The sequence below is a fragment of the Bactrocera oleae genome, chromosome 3, assembly GCF_042242935.1.
Source record: "Bactrocera oleae isolate idBacOlea1 chromosome 3, idBacOlea1, whole genome shotgun sequence".
NCBI lineage: Eukaryota > Metazoa > Arthropoda > Insecta > Diptera > Tephritidae > Bactrocera > Bactrocera oleae.
Window position 1 is genome coordinate 75632069 of NC_091537.1, and position 23453 is coordinate 75655521.

The following is a 23453-nucleotide window of genomic DNA, read 5'->3' on the forward strand; positions in this document are numbered from 1 at the left end:
TCACCAGCATTCCACCAGAAATCTTTCTTTTACCCAAATCTTCAGTTAAAATTCTCCAAATAGTAGCTTCACTCTCGTAGTAAAATTTGCATCGATACCAATAATTGCACAGACTTTTTTAACCAATGTAGCACGATAACAAGCTTCTGGACGATGTAACCTTGGGTCGTCATTTAAATCCTCACGACCATTCTTATATAATGTAAACCACGTACAAATTTGAGTATGACTAATACAACCAGAACTATAAAAATTTTTCATCAATTTTTATAGTTTTATTTGCTCTTTGTAAAAATTAAACAATTGCACTCTTGTTCATTCATCGAAGTGGCTGTAACTGTGACATCTGTCGTCCGATTTATATAAAAATAAGTGCGTTTGGAATGGATATTTTTAATGCGAGAATTTTACAATAATTACAATTGTTTTTAAGGTAGAAATTTAGATTTAGTGAAAATTTGACGGTTGCAGTCAGCAACGATAAAATGGAGAATTTATGATCCAACTCAAATTTGTAAACTTTTAAAATTTTCAACTTCTCAAACATCTGCTTATTTGCCATTTTCTAGCGGTCTTTGAAAGTAATGTTGGTTTCTTCTCTGTGTGGAGAATTTTCCTCGATTGTGATGGATCTACAGTATACGATTAACGCCTATCAAAAACCACTTGAAGCTGGCATCGCATTGTGACCAACAATAATTCTATTATATTTTGTCCTCAAGGGCTTCTCAACCTACACGAGCACCATATTTTAATGCATAAGTTTGCTTTAAACATCGCAAGGTTGTAATTTGACAGCTGTCAAAATGTATATATATGGTATATAAAATTGAAAAGTTTTAATATACTAGTACCGGTTCGGCAACAGACAGCTGCAGATCATTGGCAAAATGGGTCTTTAGAATTTATTACACCAATACTACATTATGCAGATAATATAAAACACTAGGTCCCTGAAAAAATCAACACTTATTTTTATACGAGATAATAAAAGAAACATTCATGCTTTGTAAGAAGCAACTGTCAACCATCTTTCTTTATTGCAGGAAGCAAAAAACTTCGAGGTGTCAACAATATCAAATTCCCAATATTGAAGAGACGAAATCAGTTCAATTACAAATGGAACCAGGGAAAGTAATGCAGTGAAATATTCAAACAACCGCAGCCAAATTCACTTAGAAGAGAAAATAATAAGCAAAACAAATAAAATGGAGCAAATATAAGAATAATCCTTTAGTACAACAACAAATATTTTTACACTTAAAATGCTCACAATTTTCAGTACTTTCAGGAAAATTTAATCCAATCCTTATATAGAGCTAGTTGACACATGGAGACTTTTGCTGCGACAACTCGTCGTTAGACTGTCTTCACACAAGGACTCTCTTGCCGCCCAAACCGTCTGTTTGTAGGCGAGGGAACGACGGGAAACGACAATAGACCGTGCTGTTTGTACTCGCATGACAAACTTGTTGTTCTTGTTCGTAACAGTTCGCTGTCACGTAATTCGGTATTGCTTTTACCTATCAAGTTCCTTCCATGGTGGCAATTGGGCTTATTTTCAAATGAATATTTACAATATGTTCGGAAATTTTAATTTTATCTTCTATTTTTCGTATGTAATAGAAATATTTAAGGAAATGGCAAATATGTATAAAAAAAAAGTATGAAGCCCATAAGATTTACATTACAGAAAGTTACCCAACTCGAGCTACTCATGTGAAGGGAATGGGCAGCACAAAGTGAGAACTTTCCTAACAATGAACAACAGAAGTTTACACTTCTGAACTCAGGCATACACGTCCCTCGAAACTTAACTAATCAAGCTAAATACATACAAACAATGGCCATGCATTTTCTCTCTATGCACACATTCATATCCTTTGTGCGCTCCCTGTGCAACGCTCTTCATCATTATTATCTGTTATCCTTTGTCACAAACGGAGTCTAATTTGCCTTGGTGGTATTCCCGAGGTGTAGCATATTGTGATAAATCGCGCTCTGAGCAACACAATGAGAGTAAAGTACAATAAGAAAACTCACTCACTCGTTGTTGCGAATTAGTGCGCAGCGCAAAATAAGAATTGCTGAAGGGAGACATCCATAGCAGCGATCATAACATAGTTATCTTTTTTTTATATATAAAAGCAAAAGCAACAGCATCAATGTTTTGAATGTTGGAAAATGTGGTTATGAAGGAATAAACGCAAAAGAAGGCGATGAATAAAGTATAAAACCTGTGAAGTTGGAAATGAAGTTGGCGATTTTTTCAAAGAGCTCGTAATTACAAATGAGTGGTTTTAAATTTTGATTGGCGCTTGAAAATGTCGTAATCAAATAAAGGCAAGCATGTATGTACATTTAGATAAAGATAAATTTATTAATATAGTAACTCTTTAATAGATCTGTGAGCTTGAAGATACTCAAAATAGATGGCATAAAACAACGAAATCACTATATGGACAACTAAATAATTTAGTGAAAAGCCGTATTTTTAAGATTTATTAATTTTAAGTAAGTTAGAAAAAGATTTTTCCTTACTATGTGTGACAAGTACAAGAAAAAACGTTAAATTCGGTTGCACCGAAGCTATAATACCTTTCACAAATAAAAAAGTTTCCATACAAGAACTTGATTTTAGTCGTTGAGCTTGTTGAACAGGTATGTACTATTGTAACGGTGTTCGCGAGAAATCGTCTACCTATAACTCACTCTTGAGTTCGATCACTGGATTGTTAAATAAAAGTCCCAATTTAATGGCTATACACCTATCTTTATTTCTAATTCCAACAACTTAACGCTTTACTACTAATTATACGAGCTTACAACTTCTTGCTTATATCTTTATTGCTCGTAACACTCTAACTAGAACCGTGTGTGCTACACAATCTGGATGCCCTTATATAGTACATGTTTAACAAAACTTCGCCTCTAGAACAGTCTGGCAACTACGAATTCGGTATCTAGTTACTTCTGGCAATTTATCGTCGATTCGATTTTTTTCTATCGTTCGTGTTCGTCACACTATAGTGATCCGATATTGGTGGTTCCGACAAATGAGCAGCTGCTAGGGGAGAAAAGACCGTATGCAACATTTCAGATAGATATCTTAACTAAACTGATGGACTAGTTCGCATATATACAGACAGACGGATATGACTAAATTGACTCAGCTCATCATCCTTATCATTTATATATTGTACATACAGAGCTCATCATGCTGATCATTTATATAGGTACATATATATTTTATAGGGTCTTCCTTCCGGGTGGCAACCTTAATATACCCTGTTCGGGGTATAAAAACCGAAGAAGGGGCCTTTTAGAATAAGACAAAGACGGAATTGGGCGCGAGTGCATCGCCCATTTTTGGGCGATAATTACAAAGAATTAACCATCACAATTTTCAAGCCTCATATTAACCTTACTAAATGTATTATTATTTATTATTATGATTTATTATTATTCATTTAAAAACAGAGCTGAAATATATAAATTTGTATCAGATTGGTACAAGTAATCAAGGCCTCATAATGTTTTAAAAATAACAAATATAGCAGATTAAATTATTTGAAAAAGATGCCTTGCAATATTTTAAAAACAGTCGACGCTCACAAATTAAAACCTTCAGTTATCAGAATTGACAGAAATTAGAATCAGAGTTTGCAATACATTAAACGTTCTGAAGTTAGAATGAAAAATTCTAATGTTTGATATATTTTGTTTGTTTCTTCCTATCGATAATTGGCTATTATTTTGTATGTGCAAATCGAAAAGGGGATTTCCCAATTTATTTATGTTATTCGGTATTCGTTGTTTTTGCATGTAGGGCACCAATTTTAAATAATGTTTCTAACACTTAGCATGAGGCAAAAAAAGAAACATCGCACATCGCTGAATATCCAAAAATGAATACAATTCTTTAAAAGTGGTTTTTATACTAACGCATATCGATTTAATTTTAGCTGACAAAATATATTTAATGTAATTGGAGTGACTCTTTATGTTTTGTTTTGCTGCATCTATTTTTGATTCAATTGAAAAAGAACATAAATATGATGAGTACTGGATTGTTACCTTTTGTTTTCTTCTTTTTAATAATGGGAATAAATATAAAAAGAATTAAATTTATTTAATTTTTTTGGTTGTATACAAATAAAAACAAAAAAAAATTCTAGAAATTAGAATCACTTAAAAACAAAGCGCTTCTAATTTGTGAGCGTCGACTATATATGTATGTATTTATGTATATTTAACATAAACTGATAACCAAATTATTCTGTTGTTGTTTCTAATTACTTTCAATGGGCTGTATTTACGAGTAGATGGTTATATACAACTTTAATATGAATATCCACATCATTTCCTATTTATATTAATTTCAGCTGTGAAAACTTCATATAAGTACATACATACACATATATAAATATATATATATATATATATTAATACTACACATTCTAATATTTGGTTATCTTGAATGCTACTGCACAAACGTTGAGCAACAAAACATCTGGCTTAATCAACAAGAACCCTCCATTCATTACTACTACTCAGTTAGTGGTGAGGCTAATCAACTTACTGTCGAAGGGTTGCCAAATAAAAGCGAATAAATTGTAAAATAAAGTATGAGTATTCATAACAAATATTTTATTTTCCATTTTCCAATCTAATTCACAACAAAACAACACCAAAATATATAACATTGAGTAGCTATCTTTTTCATTCGCAGATAAATAGTAAAGAGCAAGAGGCAGCAAGAGAGGAATAGAGGTAAAGATACCGACAGAGAGAGAGAGAAGCACACAGTAGCTGATAGCGCCAATGTGAGTTTGCATCTGTTGTCAATGACAGCTAATATTTACCAAATACAGACGGAGCTGCAGCAAAAGCCAAGCAGCGCTGCAACAAACAAATGTAACAAAGTTTGATTACAAATAATTTGTGTATGAAGTCGAATTTAACCACACATTAATATAAATAACTTAAATTTTGGTTGTTTAAAATGATTTTGTTTCTTTATTAAACAGCAGTAACTACTGCGTTACCAACGTCAAAGTTACAGCTGGCAGCGCTGCCGGCAGAGCAGATTGCAGTACAAATGTGCATTGCTGCAGGGTTAACAGTCTCTGTTATCGCAATGGCTACGTTGCAGAGCATAACAATGCACAAATACAGCACCTAACGACTGTTGGCTGCGGCCGAAGTCGTTACGACAAATGTACATGCAGACATATTTACATACAAACATATGTAAACATCTTTTTGCCCAATCTAAAATAAAATATTCCAAAGGCAAATGATTGCTTAGTAAGAAATAAACAGAGGTTTTCAGCGAATTTACAAAGGAAGTCAATAAAAGGTTACATGCAGACAGTTTGTTTAAAATTTTAGAACTTTTAATAGGTGCAGATCACTGTGAAAGTGTTTCTCTTTTAAATAATTGCCTCAAACATTGTTGTGCCAATTATTGTTAATGCCGTCGCTCTTGCGTGTTGTTGTTTTTTTATTTATTTATTTTTACTTATTTATTTTAATGGCAATTGCGTATTTATGCGCATGTCTCAGCGTTATATTTGAAGGCCCCCCTGCCCCCCAAACAGCTGAATAGTGGAAAGAGTAAAACTAAGAAAACAAATTGGTATAAGCTGAGAAAACGTTGGACACTTCGTGTTGTTTATTACCTAAATCTAAACAGGATATTTTCGTGCGTTTTTTTTTATTTTTTTTTTTTGATTTTGTTTTATTATACAAATTTTTTAACGCAACATTATTTATTTGGTTTTAGAAGAATTTTTATTCACTATTATAAACTCAATTTGCGTTTACACTTTTTAATGCAATTTTCGGCACTTTAACTGCTTTGAGTTGCGTACGTTTTCACACTTATTTGCTGCACTTTCGACACAAATACATTTTTTAAATACTTGTCAGAATTTTCTGTTGAGAAAATGTATATTTTTCATCAGAATCCTGCTTGGTACACTCATTTAATTATACACAAAAAATGTTGCTCCAGCTGGTGCCAACTAATGCATGTGATTGGTGAAGCTGCTGTATCCAAAACACACAAAACTCACACACGTTGTGCCAACCAGGTATTTTATTTTCAAAACTTTTGTCTGGCGACAATTCACATATATTCATTGGCTCGAAAGAGAAATCTCATATAGAAATTCGTCGAAATGAATCCTAATGAAAATCAACACGAAAAAAATGTTTGGACGCACGCACACAAACCGTCGCGACCAACGAGAGACCCAAGCAGACAGACATACATATGTACATACGTATATATGTGCATTTATCCAACTATGTACGTCCGCTACAGCTCTTGTTCTTCACTAATGCACATGCTTATATCCATATATTTTTTTTTAATTTATTCTTATTGTTATTATTGGTTATATTTGGCTTTGACGCCGCTACACACATACACTGGCGTTCACTGTTTACCCACCGTTTACCACCGACGACGTCGTCCTCGTCTTCGTCTACGTCCCCGTTAAAACACGGCAAAACCTTTCTTTAGCACAAAACCGCACACTTTGCGCACTTAACACAAGCGAACGCTTTCAATTTTCCGAAACAACTGAGATTTTCTTGCCTCTGCTCAGATCAGCGCCAGTTAAGAACGACACCGATGCACTTCGGTTCACTTGACCACCGTCCCACTGCCCGCTTACGTTTTCAAACAACAATATTTTGCACACTTGTGGATACACTCTTCTTCCTGGAAAGCGGCAACAGCTCCAGCATGAGATATTTATGTATTTTTCTCGTAACAGTAGCAGTGGTGTAAGTGAGAAAGCTAGTGTTGCACGCTGGAATTACATGAACGTATAACGTGTGTGTTGTGTCGTGTTGTCGCATTTGCGTCTTCTTATGCTTGTGGAAAAGTATCTACGAGATACACAAATTAACACTTTATGGACTATGTTTATTGTATACGAATAAGCATTTTAATAAATGAGTTAATTTAATTGTAATTATTGTACATTGTTTAATTACATTTTTTTTTTAGTTTTTTTTAGAAAATGAAAAATGTATTTTCGGGCTAATATATTAATAAAAAATATTAATATATGTAAATACAGGCATATACATATATATGTACATATATTCTCCGTGCAAGTACTCTTCTTTGTTTACTACATCTGGATGATTTGAAATTTTTAGATTAACCTTTTGGAAAAAATCCATCATTCGTACAAATGTATGTATGTCAGTCGACAGTCGTGCAAAAGGGAATCGACTAATTGATTGGGATTTGAAGACAGACGCAGCTAGGAAAGTGCCAGTCCTAAGCAAAACAAATATCGTAAAAAGACTGTCTTTCGCAAAGCAACTCAGTCTTTCCAAATTCATGCAGGATAATGTCCCCAAGCATGCATCAAAGCTTGTTAAGAAATGTTTTCAGAAATAGATAATTTGAAAAAATCTAGGGTTTCTTAGCTTAAAGCGCAATTTCCATTTCCTAACAAAATATTAAATTTTTTTAAATTAATTAATTGAAATTTTAAATAAAATCGTTATATATTTTATAATGAAGTCTAATCGTATATATACATACATCCATATGTATATGTTAAAGAAGAATTTAAAATATATTACTACAGCTCTGTAGGAAATATGCAAAGACAACAGATGCAACAAGTATGTTTCTATTATTTTTGGCAACACTGTACCATATACACATATCTTTTATCGAGTACGGCATCACAACGGTAATTTTTGCTATTTTCACTTTCATTAAAATTCATTCTTTGGATTTGCGGCGAATTTTGAAATTTTAGAAAGAGCCTTGGATCTTTTAGTGAGAAATTTACTTTAGAACGATACGGTTTTCGAACATAATGATGTATGTAAATTTAATTCTAGTTAACATTAAGGAAATTATATTTAAATTCCTGACTGCAATTTATTGTAATAATAATGTCAAAAGGGAAAAATTGAACCAAGCTTTTCGAAAAACAATCAACGAGTTGCAAAAGACGGCGAATTATCCTACAGCGCTATTAGGTTAGTCTGGTAGGCTAATGAGTCACGCATAGACCAGTTTTGGTTCTTAGCGATATCAGTTGCAGTGCCGTTACGTAGTCCATGAGGAGTAGTCATACTTTATATGAAACCAACGACAAAGTTATCCAGTCCATTTAATGCGTTAGATCTCTTAGCGTTAGATGACTAAAGCGGTTTGATCTCTTTTTATTCTATCTCTGTTTAGTCTTGTCTATTTGAAAATTTTATTATTCCCAAGTATCTGAGATTTTCAATCTCAAACATCTTAGATTAAAATTATTATAAAATTTTTTTAATTTATAAATTGGAGTAACAAATAAAAAGTCAATTTTTCAAATTGAAAGCTGCAATAAAGGTATAAAACAGGAAAGATTTTCATATTTATAACTGAAACACTATAATGAAAAGCAATTAAATATAAGTAAGATAAATATAGCTAAACAATATTGATATTTTTTTAAAAATAAGTTTTTCATTTCAAAAGATAACTAAAATGGTAGAATACAAGTACGCAATAGCAAAAAAATGTGAATTCGAAAAAAAAATATTTTTTACAAACTTTTTAATTGTAAGCTTAAAGTTGAAACAAATTTTATTTTTTAATATTCAATTCGGTATTTGGGATTAAAATTTTTTATTATTCAATTCGGTATTTGGGATTAAAATTTTTTATTATTCAATTCGGTATTTGGGATTAAAATTTTTTATTATTCAATTCGGTATTTGGGATTAAAATTTTTTTTCCAATTCGGTATTTGGGATTAAAATCTTATTTTTTCAATTGGGAGCTTGAGGCATTGGGACTTAAAAATCTAAAAATAATTTTTAAGGTCATGGGCATTTCGAAAAAAAAAATTATTGTATTTCAAATGTTAATTCAATTATATTCTGAATGCAACCAAATCTTTTAGGCCCTCTCTTCCAACAACTGCAAATTTAACGCCATAATATGGAGAATGCATAAATAAAACGCAATTTTTTTTTTATTATGTTCGCAATTCATACATATTAATAAACAACTTTATTCAATTTGATTTCTCATTACATTCAGGAATATATTATGGATTCATACGGCCGATTCATTCACAATTTACTCATATTTATTTCTTTTTGTTTTGTTTTGTGTACAAATCTTTCACATGTATTTCGCTGAAGAATTTTTATTTATTTATTAACTCACATTCTACTTCCACCGTATTTAATGTATATGTATGTATTTTTTAATGTAGTATTGTCTCGTAAATAAAAATAATGATTATACTCAGAAACAAATTGTAAATATTAATGAAAATAAAAAGAAAATTATTAGAAGATATCCATGTGCAAGTTTCTAGAAGCAAAATTAAAAGTGGTAGTTGCCTGGTAGTAGTACAAAATATTAAGAAACACTGACAGTAGTTCAAAAAACTTTTTTTGGTGTTTTTTGGAAATATAATACGAGCAAATTAGATAGATATACATATAGTAATTGAAAATAATTTTTTTTTTGTGTTTTTGCAATTTGCTTTAAACTTCAATCAATTTAAAGTGGTATTTTGTAATTTGTATGTTTAGTGCAGCATTTTTTGTTTTTGTTTAAATTTGTATGTGGTAATTTTAGAATAGATTATTTATGTTTTCAATTGTTTCTTTTTTTTTTTGTTTTAGATAAATGTTTGTCTCATTTTTTGTTTTTGCTTTAGTTTCTCTGTATGTTGTTGTATGTTTTTTTTTTTTGTATTTTGTTTAGTGTATTTCGGCATACATTCAAACGATCTATTCAACGTTACACTTGCATGTTGCATACGCATTCACTACACATTTGTTAATAGGAAAAAATTCTATCTCTTAATGCCCCAGGTATTGTTGCTTGGTACCGGCACACGACGCTGGCCGGCTTCGCGCTGCATAACCTCCATAATGCTAGTGGCTGGCAACCAGGACTAAACAGGTGAAAGTTTAAAATAAAAAGTGGAAATAATAAATATTAATCATCATACTCACCCTGTCTTTGTAAGCATTAGCTACCACATTGCGATTTGGTTCTGCATCGTAGGCAACCGATTCGACGCCGAACATTTCGCACATTTCATGCACCAGCTGTCGCTTCTCTCGATTCATTGTTGGGAACGAGTGACTACGTGATTTCTGCTTGCTTTCCTTGGCCAACTTCACCAACGTGGTTAGAGCATCATGTATGGACTTGACCAAAGCTGGATCACGTTTAGCAAAATTGCGTATAAAATCTGAATATTTGGTTTGTAATTTCTGCGGCACATCGGGGTTACGGATTTGCAGGCCAATAGCTAGGCGACGATTGCGTTCGAGCAAACGACACTCTTCATTGCAATCCAGGCTGTGTTTGCAAATATAGAACAAGAAAGAAAATACATAATTAAGATATTGTACAATAATAAAATATTGGTGCATTGGAACGGGCTATTTATGTCACTACACCCTGAGCAAGATATATTAAGTTTGTCACGATGTTTGTAACACCCCAAAAGGAAACATCGGCAACCCTATAAAGTATATATATAAACGATCAACAGGACGGGCTGAGTCGATTTATCAGGCCAGTCTGTCCGTTCGTCAGTCCATCTGTATATACGTGAACTAGTCTCTCAGTTTTTGAGATAACGATCTGAAATTTTGTACACGTTCTTTTCTCACCAAGAAGTTACTTATTTATTGGCATCGCCAATATAAGACTACTATAGCATATAGTTGTCATACAAGCTGACCGCTCATATCCAAGTCCTTATATGAAAAACTTTTTAGTTTGGCAAGGTATCTCCACGAAATTTTGTACAGATTATTATCCACGGCATTGCTACAACAACGCTCTGAACATATTGTTTATACCGAACTACTGTAGCATATAGCTGACAGATTAAGAAAAGGATAAGGACCCTTTTTTGTTATAAATTTTACATCTGTGAAGGGTATTAAAGCTTCAGTATAACCGAAATTAACGTGTTTTCTTCTTTTACCCAAACGTTAATGAGTAGTTGTCAAAAACAAAATTATCGGTATCTTTCCGGGTTATGTAGTTGTTGTTGTAACGGTTACCCAATCCCCGCTAGGGTGGTAAGTTTCAGTTTGTTTGTCGTCCAGGTAGGCCCAGGAAACGAAAGAACCAAGTTGCGTAAGGGCCACTCTCGTGGCAACTCGAGCTCTTCGTCTGCGATGGCTGGTGGTTTGACTCCAAGTACGCCATTCAGTGAGAGGGAGTTGGTGATGGCTCCACTGTGAATGGCGGTCAGTGCATGTCTAAAGTTCGTTGCGTCCGAAGTCTGGTCGGTGTACTGTCCAATATCGTCGACGTAATCAAGAATCGACATCTTGCTGTTTCTAGGAGGCGGTTCCGCTTCAAGCAGTCGACTGCAGGGGTGGTTTCTACGAAAACATACCAGGAGAAACTGCTTGGAGAGGAGCTCGTTATGTTCCTTAACCGGAAGCATACGGACCACAAGTGTTTTTTTATATTTAGGACCGTACTTTTACACAGTTAAACTTTAAAGTTAAACAAATTTGTTGCATCATTTTGTTAAAAGTTTCCAAAAAAAATATAAAAAAATTTGCAGAAGTAAGAAGGAAAAGCGGGAGTAGGTCGTCAATTTTCCTGCATTTAAAAATTTGACCTTGCGAATCCACGGATGGTTATTCACATTGAGTGAACTGACGCAACAAAAGCCATTTTGTGTGTTTTCGATTGTCTTCTAGTAGCATGGCGTGATTAACCTTTTCAAAAATTTTCAGGAAGGTGTGGGAAAGGTTCTTTTTTCTCCCTTTTCAGTTAATCTTAACTATTTATATACATATAAATCAATAGCCTCAAATACTTCAAATCACCCCTAATAAAGCTTTCTTTCACTTACGTTTTATTTGTCTTATTGATTTTAACGGGAGCGAGTATTTCGCTCAGTTCCATGTAATTGCCGCGCTGCATTTCGGCCATTGACGAAGCCAGTTGGGCAGTGGCAATGCGACTAAATTCACGTGCCAAATCGTGGCATAAACGCATCTGCTTACGATTGCCGCATTCGCATTGGACTTCAACCTAAAACAAAAAAACATTAAAGGGGGAAATGTTATGTAAATGCAATATTGCTCTTGACAGCCCACACTTACCATTTCCTTGCATGGTGTATCCGGGCAGTCACCATCGTGGCATGGCGACATGCACTTGTGGCCACAGGTGGCACGCAACTTGGTGCAATGTTGTTTACATACCTCACCGGCAGTCTGGCATGCACCCTCATGGCATGTTTTGATACACTTGTGGCGACCACATGGCAACGCCTTGCCACATGCCAAGCCACAACTGAAACTCTCCTGTGAGCACGGTATGGTCTTGCGTTGCTCATGCTGACCAAAGCACCATTTGGTGGTGAATATCATACACGGTGGGCAATTGGCAGCTGAGTGACAGTTGTGCTGTGGTGGATGTTGACAAGGATGCGCGCGTGAGCATGGGCGCTTGCAGGCTGGCTTCTTGGTGCCGCAAGGCACTGGCGGATAGATAACTTCGGCACCACATTCACAGTACAGCTCCTCGAAGGAGCTACGATAGCAATGCGGACAGTTGCCGCGGTGGCAGGGCTGGTCGCATTTATGTTTGCCGCACGACAATGTATAGTTACAAGGCATTGGGCAGATGTGATCGATGTCGATACAGCACTCCTGGTTACATTTGTGCTTACCACACGAGCGTTTCTTTACGCAGCGCTTCTTGCAACGTGCATCATCGGCGCGTGTCGATAGCTGACGACACTTGATTAGCTGATCCATGTGACCGCAGCGGCATTTAACGGCGGTTTGCTTGTTGCATGGTGGACAATTACCCAGATGACATTTGCTCGTGCAGTGATGAGGATGTGCAGGCTTGCCGCAGCGTAAAGTTTTGCCGCAGATGCCCTCACAAACTGGTATTGCGTCCAAACAGGACTTTCGCTGTCCAGTGACTATGGGCATTTTACCGCAAGGACACGAGGTGACCACTTCGGGGCTGAGCTTGCATGTGCGACACTCGCCGGGATGACAGCAGTCCTTGCACTTGTGATTGCCACAAGCCAAATCCTTGCCACATTGCTTGCCGCAAGTGTAGATGTGTTTATCATGTGAGTCGCGTGTACACGCAACTTGACGCTCCTGTTTGGTGCAGTGGCACTGTTGATCTACCTTCTCAGCGCATGGAGCGCACTTGCCATCGTGACACTTAGCCGGGCATTTGTGCACCTCACAGTTCAATAGTTTATCGCAAATGGATTCGCACTCAATGGGTTCTTTGAGACAACACTGCATAGTTTTGGTTGTCTTGCCGCAGCCGCACTCACGCTTCACAAAAGCCTGACACGCAGGACATGGCCCGGGATGGCAGAGTAGCGTACAAGCGTGTGAACAACCTTCAATGCGTCCACAGGTCTTTCCACATGTGTGAGCGATATCATGACGAGTATATGGTGGATTTTTCACCTTGCCACAGAAACAGTAATAGTCACGTGGCACATCCTTGACTACATTCTGACAGGCAGGGCAACGCCAGCCATCATCCGATTTTGATGATGAAGCCCACTTAATGATGCACTGCAAATGGAGTATGTGATAACAATTGTTGCATGACCACACGCCATGGTGAGCTTTGATTGGCTCAACGCAAACCAAACACTCCAAACGTCTTGTTTCAATGTCGCGTATGAGTTTTTCACGCTGCGATAGTTTCTCATTCTCTGGGTAGACTTTCTTCGGTGAAGACTTCTGAAAGATCGAAAAAATTTAGTTAAACAAAAAAAGAAAGGTCGAGAAATTTTTTTTTTAACAAAATAGCTAAAAATTGTAAATTATGATTTAAAATATATGATTATATGAAATTCTGTTAGTAGTTAATTAAAAAATGCTTACCTTTTCTGGTGATGGTAGTGGGCTATCTTTGCCATTATCTGTTGAGTATTTCTCTTCCACACGAAAACCATTTATGCGATCGCGATTACGATTCCAATCATCGCGACGCTTATTGCTGCGATGGTAGTCAACAGAACGTCGTCCGTTCTGATAACGACGCGCATCTCTATCGCGTTCACGCTCACGCTCAGCGCGAGCCGAAGGTTTTTCCGACTTGTCCATGATGTCATTGTTGTGCTTATTGCCACCAACACCACCGCTGCCATTACCATTGCGTTCATGGTTGTGTGGTGAACCGGAATAATCATTACGATTACGCGAATAACCACTTGATGACGAACCTCTTGTGCCACCGGCGCCGGATGATTGTGGCTTATTTGTCGTGCCGGTATAACGCGAGACTGCGCCACCACCGCTTGAGGATAATGTGCCAGTTAAATTAGGATTAAACATGTTGGGATGAGCTGTTACGTGACCGCCATTACTTTGGCTTTTATTGCCATAAATTCCTTGACTAAGATCACTTTTTGTGCCAACATTTTCCTGTCGTTGTGCTACCTTTGAAGTAATGGATGCTGCGGTATCAACGTTTACTTCGTTCGTATTGTTATTTGTTGTAGTTATGGAAACGTTGTTGTCAGCACCACTGCTATCACCAGCAACAGCGGCAATTGCGCCGCTATTAACACCATTCAGTATTTTATTATCATTATTTGCTATGCCTTGAACTTTCTGCTCGCCGATTTGTATATTATTTTGATCAACCTTAGTGTTGTTACTATCTGTTTCATAATCGTTTTGCTTGTTATGTTCTCGATTTTCTTCGTTCAAACTGAGATTATTGAATCGTGGTACAAATTCAGGTGCTGAAGCTTGCAAGTTCGAAGCACTAAAATCGAAACCAGTGGCAAAAGGATTCATATAATAGCTGCCGCCATTGCCAAAGGGTGTGTAAATATTGTCAAAATATCCCACATTTGTATTTGTATCATTGTATGTGGCATTTTGACCGCTGCCTGAATATAGGCTACTAAAGTTGTTGTAGGGCGAAAACAGGCTGTTGGAATAAAGCTGCAATAAAATATAATTTTTTTTAGAATCACGATGGAAATAAAATATAACAAATTTATTACAAAGCCGTTCAAAGACTAAAATTGAAGTCACATTGTATTTAATCAAATTCACTTTACTTAGGCGCAAATAAGGGGTGACTCATACCAACTTTTAGAATTTTATATATGTTTATAAGTTTCGAATGATATTTTTATACTCACGAAAATTAAATTCTTGCTTTAGTTAAGAATTTTTGACTATTTTTTATACAAACAACAGTGATTGTATTCGCTATGCATGCATTCAATGAATAACTGCGCTATGTACAATACACAAATATTTACTCACATTAGCTTGTTGTGGCATGTGATCCGAAAGCTCCTTATCCCCACCAGAATCATTACTTGCTTTACGATTCATTGCATCCACCAAATTGAAATAATCATTATTGGCCCTAACTTGACCGTGAATACCACCGCCTCCATTAACTTGTGGGACAGCTACATTTGTTGCACCACCTACTGCACCATCATTTTCATTGCCTTTAGCTTGATTTAAAATTTCACCACCACGCCCCTCTCCAGAAAGACCAAAACCATTGTTGTTACCCAAAAAATTGTGCTGCATGATGAACTGGGTAAAATTAACATAATTATTATTTGTTCCTTCTGAAGCTTCACTGACATTTGCAATGTTGTTATTGTTTCTATTCATAGTTGTAGAGTTTTGAAATTGTTTGCTGTTTTGCTGCGTATTTGGCTGTGTTTGGTGTTGTTGGTCAGTACCATTTGTTATTAAAGCAGTTAAACCACTTCCAAATCCTCCTTGCCAAATTTGAGATATAGGCGGCTGTGGATTTGCCGACATATCCAAATATTCAATCACCAAAACCACGTTTTTTACAACAGGCTTATACTGCCTGCCTTGGTTTGTAAGATTTACAAAAACAAAACGACACTAGACGCTTTTTCTTGAGTACTTTCAAGTTTGCTTTTTCTAATTTAGCCTGGACCCCTCTTGTAACGTCTTGTTGTACTTCTAATGCTTCGTCACTTTCACGTCTGCTTTTGATTTCTTCTCTTGCGTAGTTTCTCTATCTGCGCGTATAGTACGAATGCCAATACCTAAATTACTTATCTATACGGTTCCCCGTCGCCGCCTACTATTCCCAAAGATCCGTATATTCAGTACACGCGGCGTTTGCTGTTATCCCTCCGGCCAAAATTGGCCACAAAACCCGCTTGTGTGCTCAGTATCAGGTACTTTTTACATGAATTCTGCCCTCACTGGCGAAAAGAATTTCCAAAAAATTAAAAGGAACTAAAAAATTCCACGTCGTATCACGCACGCAAAACCTTGGTTGTCGTCTGCAATTAGAAGATCAAAATTCCACCTAAAATGTTAGTTTAAACTTGCACTGCACGTAAGTCGAATGTCGATAGTCCAATAAATTTACATATTCCGATGTTTAAATGTAATTAAACTATGAAATTTTCGCACGTAATTACCGAATCTTTGATGCTCTGCTGACAATTTCACAAATCAGGTAAATGGAAATTTCGCAATGGACTTCGAAGATTAACTTCGAAAATGCCAGACGAAACGAAAAAGAAACAAGAATATGGCCGATAATAGGGTTGCAAGGATTGATTCCTTAACATTCCCAATGCTTTGGTGATAACCGGACTGAGTCAAAATTTTTAAATGGAAATATAAGAAATCTGGATTATAATTTGTAAATAAGGTATCACTTCACAAGCGTTGAATGGTAGTAGAAATGATTTTTCTCTAATAAACTCACATGCAACTATTGATCACCCTGTGCTAAAATACTGAGTGAATTTAAATTTATCGATAGAGCTGAATGAAATCGGAACAATTCGTAAGGGATGAAATAAAATTCGCGCTTTTATTTTTGATAAGTACAAAAATTCTTGTTTTATGTATAAACAAGTAATTTTCAAAATAAAAAAGATTAATAATTAATATATTATGTGCTTTGATGTTCGGTCTTTATTACATCGGCAATATTAAAGCAAAGTTCCAATATGAGATCTTTGATATCTGCCTAATTTGTAACTATTCACAGCAGTGGCAAACGAATTAAGACCATGATTACAAATCTTGGGGCTGAAATGTTATTTCCTCCTAATATTTACTTAGCAACCTTCCAAATCTATAATTCGGGAATGAAACACATTGCGTTGATGCTGGAGTTTGCTTCATTCGTCGATATACTTGAAATATTCTCTCGGTAATTGTTTATTTATTTCACTTTCTGAAATTCGAGCATGATTAGGTGCCCGAGAAGAAAACCAGGACACGCGGACGATATAGGATGCGGACCCCTTGATCAATCAATTAATTTATATACATCCTTTATAGGTTGTTGCAGAGCAACGGGCCTTCCTGAGAACTCCAGGCCCGGGAGAAATTTTCTCCGAGACCTCTCTCGTTCACTGGGTTGGAGTTTGTTTCATTTGCCGGAGTTGTTGAGGTTGAGGATTATACATATGTATATGTAGTTAAGAGGTCAATGGGGTTAGAATACTTGATTCGCACGTACGTAATATGAACACTTTAGATGCTAGAACATATGACGCGTTACGGCTAGTTTTAATACCCCGAATGTGTATGGTTGTTTGTAAAATCTTAAACTAATCGAGATAGATATAGATTTATGTATATATAAATGATCATAATAAGAAAATTATTTGAATTCCGGGTCACTGTATGTCTGTCCATCTGTCCGCGTAAGCGATAACTTGAGTTAAACTTGAGATATTTTGATAAAACTAGGTAAATGTGTTCCTTGGCATTCAAGAGAGTTTGGTATTGCTTATAGGCGGAGTTGGACCTTCGCCACGCCCACAAAATACTATTAATTGGAAACAAATTAACATACACTCAATACATCGAAGTATGGAGGAGCATTTATAGTTTCATAGATTTTAAAAAGTGAATCAGATCCCGTAACTAATAGGTTTGAAGTACTAGTATGTCTGTATGTGAAAAATGGGTTGAATCGGGTTAGTACTTCCCATAGCCCCAATATACCTAATGAAACCTTGGGAGCATTTTATTAGTCTGTGGCATGTTAATAGTATGTAGTATTGCCATAGATAAAATAGGGTCAATACTACCCCAACTGCCAATTAACTGCATATATTGATTTTCGATTTTCTAACAGGTTTTATGCCAAATATGCCTCCAATATACCCCATATAATGACTTTCGTATTTCCACCTTTAAACTGTTCAGGTTGGTCGAAATGTGATATTTTAATGAAATTTATCGACAAGTTTTCTTTACAATTTGGTGGTTTGGCACTGAATTAGAATATACCATATACCTTGGTCTTAACCTTATTTCCCTTATACAATGAATTCAGATCTTCTGGTTGACGATTTCCACATCAACTCAATATATATTATATTAAATTTAGCCTTTTCGGTCGAGTTAATATCATACATATAACTCATTTGAAGGTGTGTTTAATATAATTTTAGCTGACGCGAAGGAAAATATATAAAACTAGGTCTAAGTTTATGACCTTCAATATAAGTCAAGAAGATACCAAATTTGATTAATTTTATTCAGGATTTCATCGAATAATGAATGTTAAATTCTTTCGCTACATTTTTTAATATAAAGAAAGGAATTTCTCGGGCTTTGTTTCTTGCAAGTTGCAAGAGTATAAAATGTTACAACCGAACTTTGCACTTCCTTACTTGTTTCTATAACGATTATTAACTATTTTGTAAACATTAATTAGTTTAAAATATGTTACGTTTTATTGTAGGCTGGAACCATGGTGAAAAAAGAACAATGAAGTTTGCAGTGCCGAGAATTCGGAAAGAATCAGGTGAACATCTTTCAAATATTTGAGGAATTTTTTCCAAAGCTTTCAGAGGCGAAAATGTGGAATCTTTGTAGCTCCTCAAATAAAATAAATTGTGGATTGTGATATTTTCCTGAAGTTACTCAGCAGTGAGGAGAAAAATGGCTACAGCGGTTTTAATTATCCGACAGGTTATTCAGATGCTTTAGGCGATATCTAACTAGATGCTCATATTCGATTTTAGAGTCAGCAAGTTTTTCAGCGTAATTTGCACAATTTCTTCATAATTTGCGGCTGAAGTCTTAGCTAGGAAATTTTCGAGCATCAACACAAAGTTTCTCAAAAGTTCACTTTCAAAAACAGTCATAACTTTGATAAAATCTGTATCTCTTATTAATTGCCGTATTTGAGGACTATCTTTTCCATAATAAGCATCGGAAATTTTCTAGAAATGTAATTATAACAATATCTCTTCATGTGCAACGCTTTGACAAATTGCTTTATCCCTCCTAATTTGATCACGTATTAAATAACTCAGTGTATTGTGAGAAGAAAACTTTGGCGTAGAAGTTTATCCTTCCATTCATTTCCACTAGTAGACTGTACCGATTTCTAGAAGTTTGGCGACATAAATGTTTAGCGAGGGCATGCCAATGACTTTTAAAATCAAAAGGGAACTTTTTATTCAGTAAAACATGAAATTTTGTAGACTGCAACTCTAGATTATCTCCATTTTGAATTTTATTAAAACCTTCCTCATAATTTTTCGCATATTTTCCTTAAGAAACCTGTGAGGTGGATCACATGATTTTTGTATGCCCGAGAAAAGTTCGCAGAATACTAATAATGACTGGAGAAATACATTTTATTGTTAACAAGCCGATAATCATAAAAACAAGAGCACATTCAATACTTTCATGAATAAATTCGTAATCGGGAAATTTGAAAACATCAAAATTTGCTAAGATACCCAGGACAATAAAAGTTTTTTTTTGTATGTTAAAGCTGTGTTACCTTTCGAGTGATTTTTGATAGAAATAAAACAAAATGTGTTGCTGCTGGTATGGTGATCCATTTACTTCTAAATTGTAGTTTATTTACTTACATTTCGCTTCACTTTAATGTTTGTATGTATGTGTATATTATATATATATATTTATGCATTTAGGTATACATTATTATTATCACATCTTATATACGTCTAAAATATTTATGTTCCTAGTGCATGTATATGTAAGTGTATATATATCTATGTATGCATGTATATTGTATGTATAATACATAAAATATGTATTTGTCATTGGTGATTTTATTTGGCTACATATACAGTTAGTTTTGTGCATGGTATGACTTAAATTTAACATGCAATGAGTTTTGGGTTTCATAATAATACTGAGTGCACTTCTAATTGCCGCATGACATTAACGGTAAATATGAATTGCAATTTTAAGTACATAAATATATATTTTTTTTTTTCTCTCTCTTGTGCATCGTTTTTTTTAATTCTCTTGTGCATCGGGTTTTCGCACTTATGTAACTATGCCAAATAATTTTTGATGGCCACCTTGTTCAACTGGCTGGAATCTAATGTTTGGAACGTTCTATGGAAGCGTGCTTAAGAATCAATTACTTGTTTGTTTATATTCAGCGTAAATTCAGCAAATCTGGCTTAATTCCTGAAGGTTTTATTCTGCTGTCAGTAAACGCATTCATTTAGTAAAACTCAAATCTTTTGTAACAATTATAAAATATTTTATTTGAGACGCCTTCTATTGCTTCTGCATCAAAACGAGCTGAAGATCGTAAATCTTTTTACTCGTTTATTTACAATAAAATGTATTTTCTCTGATGAAACTATCGGGTTTTCCTATAGGGATGATATGATTTCTAATAGTCTGGTGGAATCATCGGTCCGTACATCTGTCGAAATGAAGCTGGTGGCACCGTTAATATCAATGGAGAGCGGTAGTGATCGATGATAACCAACTTTTTAAGGCTGCAATTGAAAGAAGTTGATCTTGACAACATCTATTTCCAACAAGATGAGCCTACGTGCCACACAGCACGTGCAACAACCGAATTATTGCGAGAAAAGCTTGAGATTCGATAATTTCAAGAAATTGTGACATTGAATGGCCCCAAAAAATTGAGATTTAAAACCATTGGACTACTTATTGTGCAGGCATTTGAAGTCATTGGTCTTTAGCAATAAATCAGACACTCTTCAAGCTTTGGAAGTCAATATTGAACGTGCTATTCATGACATACGACTTGATTAAAGGAAAATAATACTTAAAAAAAAATATATATCACTCTTATTGGAAAACCCTTTACATACATATTCCTAACGCCTCGCTCTACTACGCTTCAAATATTCTATACTCTTGACTATCTACATACATGCATAAGATCTTCATGTTTTTTTCTTTTTGTTGTAATACAATCTAGTCTAAAATTTCTGGTTTACTCCATAAAGCTTTTGCGCGGCAGCTGTACTGCACATTGTATTTAAAAGTTCTCATTTTTCTCAAATTTCCATCTACAAAATATTTCACTTTCAAATATTATAGCTATGTACTATGTAGAACATCTTTATGCCTGCAATGTGTTGAAGATTTAATAGATACATTCGCCCAGTAAATCGCAATCACCCTTTTCCAGTGGCTTCAACCATAACGGGTTATAATTGGGACATAGTTTGCTATGCATGGGGATTTTGATTGCCACTGGTGTCACTGGTGCTCCCTCCCAATTATAGCCCTCGAAGCGATAACCATCCGATTTGTTGCACTGCATGCTGAGTGGTTCCTGGATGTACATGGTATAAAGTTGGTCCACACGTGGTTCGGTCCATTTGATGCTGCGATAATTCTTCGAACGTGCTCCACTTAGTTTTATGCCGCGTTGATGTTCTTTCCTAAAGTACATACATATATAATATAAGTCAAATATTGAAAACGTTTCTGAGTAAGGCACTCAGTGGTTTAAATATTAGGTCTAGTAATCGAATGGTTAGCTCATCTACAATGTGCTGCTTCCCTACGTCTATAATCTAACTTCGGAACTGTGCTGTCAGCAATTGGAGCGTCTGAAGTAAGCAGTCACCCACAAGTGGCCAGCTTAGGATAATAGGAGAGAAATTGTTTTATCAGGATAACGTCAGGCAACACACATCCATGCGGACTCGCCAGAAGCTCCGAGAGCTTGGTTAAGATATACTTATGCATCCACCTTATAGTCAGAACCTGGCATATACGAACCCGCTAAAATTGAGTTGTGTCAGGTATTCTTGGAATTCGAATTTCGTATAAGTTTAAAGGAAAAAGTGAGAGGTTTTTGGATCCTAAAGTTCGTTAGATATTGCCAGTTTCTATCATATTATTTTTAATAATGACCATCAAAAAGACTTCAGAAAGTACAAATTGGGAACAAGCATTTGGTATGTTCAAGCCTTTAATCGAAAAGGAGAATTTGTCAATTGGTTCAATGATCTCGGTAAAAATTGATTTATCCCAAGGATGATAAAATCACAACGTAGCTTTTCAAGATCTCCTTTTGCGGCTTTGTAAAGAAGTGTCTTTTGATCTCCGAAGCCAAATTCCAGAACTAAGATTGGCCAGAATGGAATCTCTGGTCAAATTGTTTAAAAGATTCGACAATGATAGTAGAATAACGTCGAAATTTTTGATAAGTAGACCGAAGAAGGGTTCATGAACGGGTCGTAGTGAAATTGCTTTTCCCATTTTTAACCTATCGGAGGGTTATTAGACCTAATGAGCGGTTACAAAGTATAAATACCTCAAAACAAAATGTTTATAAATACCGACATTCTCCCCCAATTAAGCGATACTCACGTCATATATTAACTGTCATTCTTCTTAAACCGTTTTACTTACTTTTTCATATAAATAAAATAATTTTCCAACGTGTCTTCAGAGACAGAACTCTTGCAAACCTCCAACTTGGTAGCCGGATAATAATGAATATAATTCACACACATCTCGTCGCTGATTGAAAAACCGCCCAGTGTTGTATTTTCATAGCCCAGAGTATTATAATAGCAAGTTGTGACCAAAGCGTCACCCTACAAAACATATGCCGAAAATTTAGACAGTTTAAAAATTAGAAATATCAGCATCCTACCGGTAGCACATGAGGTTTATAATGCAGGTTGCGCATTTCTTGAAAATGATGCGAGAAATAGTCATCGCGATTAACTTCGCGCAGCTCCTCGTTGTCGCGAAAATGTCGTGTCAGAATACGAACGCCACGAAGATGTGTATGCAGTTGAGAACCAAATATGATAATGCCACTGGACGGGAGGGCCTATACAAAGTGGTGATACAGTTATAAAAGTAACAATGATTCTTAAATAATTTCTAAAATTGTGACCGATAATAAGAACTCACCACTTCAGTGCATTCGGCGATGCAATAACCACTTAACGGGAAGCCCACTTGACCAGGTGGAATAGCCATCTTATCGGTGTATTCTAAGCCCAATTCTATTACGCCCGCATCGAACTGTCTTAGCTTCGATGCCAACTTTATTCTCATGCCAGAGCTATCAAGGCGACCTATTATATACAAATTAAATATAGTATTATTTGGTAGCTGGAACTATTATTTAAATTACAAAGTCACGTTCCAATGCA

General features: G+C 35.4%; 3 protein-coding genes across 13 annotated transcripts in view; all 3 read right to left on the reverse strand.

The window, feature by feature from the left end:
- kuz (zinc-dependent metalloprotease kuz) overlaps positions 1 to 6668 on the reverse strand; it is a 264835-nt gene extending 258167 nt beyond the window's left edge. For 3 of the 8 annotated variants that reach the window (XR_004979373.2, XM_036376570.2, XM_036376569.2), the window contains exon 1: positions 5685 to 6667. The gene's annotated coding sequence lies outside the window, so the exon portion shown is untranslated. Of the gene's footprint in view, positions 1 to 5684 lie in introns of all 8 variants that reach the window. The other 5 variants (XR_011395471.1, XR_004979371.2, XR_004979372.2 and 2 more) reach the window with 5 other exon arrangements.
- A 2356-nt stretch (positions 6669 to 9024) lies between these two features.
- Positions 9025 to 16570, reverse strand: stc (nuclear transcription factor, X-box binding stc). Of its 2 annotated transcripts, none has more exons than XM_036376568.2 (7): positions 16467 to 16570; positions 15307 to 16325; positions 13906 to 14976; positions 12136 to 13758; positions 11883 to 12064; positions 10006 to 10357; positions 9025 to 9944 (listed from the first exon to the last, which is right to left on the reverse strand). In XM_036376568.2, the coding sequence occupies exons 2-7, from the start codon at positions 15823 to 15825 to the stop codon at positions 9843 to 9845; spliced, it is 3849 nt and encodes a 1282-aa protein (XP_036232461.2). In that variant the 5' UTR covers positions 15826 to 16325; positions 16467 to 16570; the 3' UTR covers positions 9025 to 9842. The 2 variants fall into 2 exon arrangements, with proteins under 2 accessions (XP_036232461.2, XP_036232460.2); XM_036376567.2 differs by having other exon boundaries at positions 12136 to 13761.
- A 3281-nt stretch (positions 16571 to 19851) lies between these two features.
- Positions 19852 to 23453, reverse strand: part of Tbh (Tyramine beta hydroxylase) — a 48439-nt gene continuing 44837 nt past the window's right edge. For all 3 annotated transcript variants that reach the window (XM_036376564.2, XM_036376565.2, XM_070106905.1), the window contains 4 exons: positions 23209 to 23375; positions 22943 to 23125; positions 22696 to 22883; positions 19852 to 21716 (listed from right to left, as the gene is read on the reverse strand). In XM_036376564.2, the coding sequence (XP_036232457.1) occupies positions 21416 to 21716; positions 22696 to 22883; positions 22943 to 23125; positions 23209 to 23375 (839 nt within the window). In that variant the 3' untranslated portion in view covers positions 19852 to 21415. The remainder of the gene's footprint in view (positions 21717 to 22695; positions 22884 to 22942; positions 23126 to 23208; positions 23376 to 23453) is intronic.

Excerpts from the sequence above, each read along its gene's own strand:
- stc (XM_036376567.2), bottom strand. The coding sequence starts at position 15,825 with ATGTCGGCAAATCCACAGCCGCCTATATCTCAAATTTGGCAAGGAGGA. Across the intron at positions 13,762-13,905 it reads CACTACCATCACCAGAAAAG|AAGTCTTCACCGAAGAAAGT; the intron begins GTAAGCATTTTT and ends TCGATCTTTCAG. Across the intron at positions 12,065-12,135 it reads ATACACCATGCAAGGAAATG|GTTGAAGTCCAATGCGAATG; the intron begins GTAAGTGTGGGC and ends TTTTTGTTTTAG.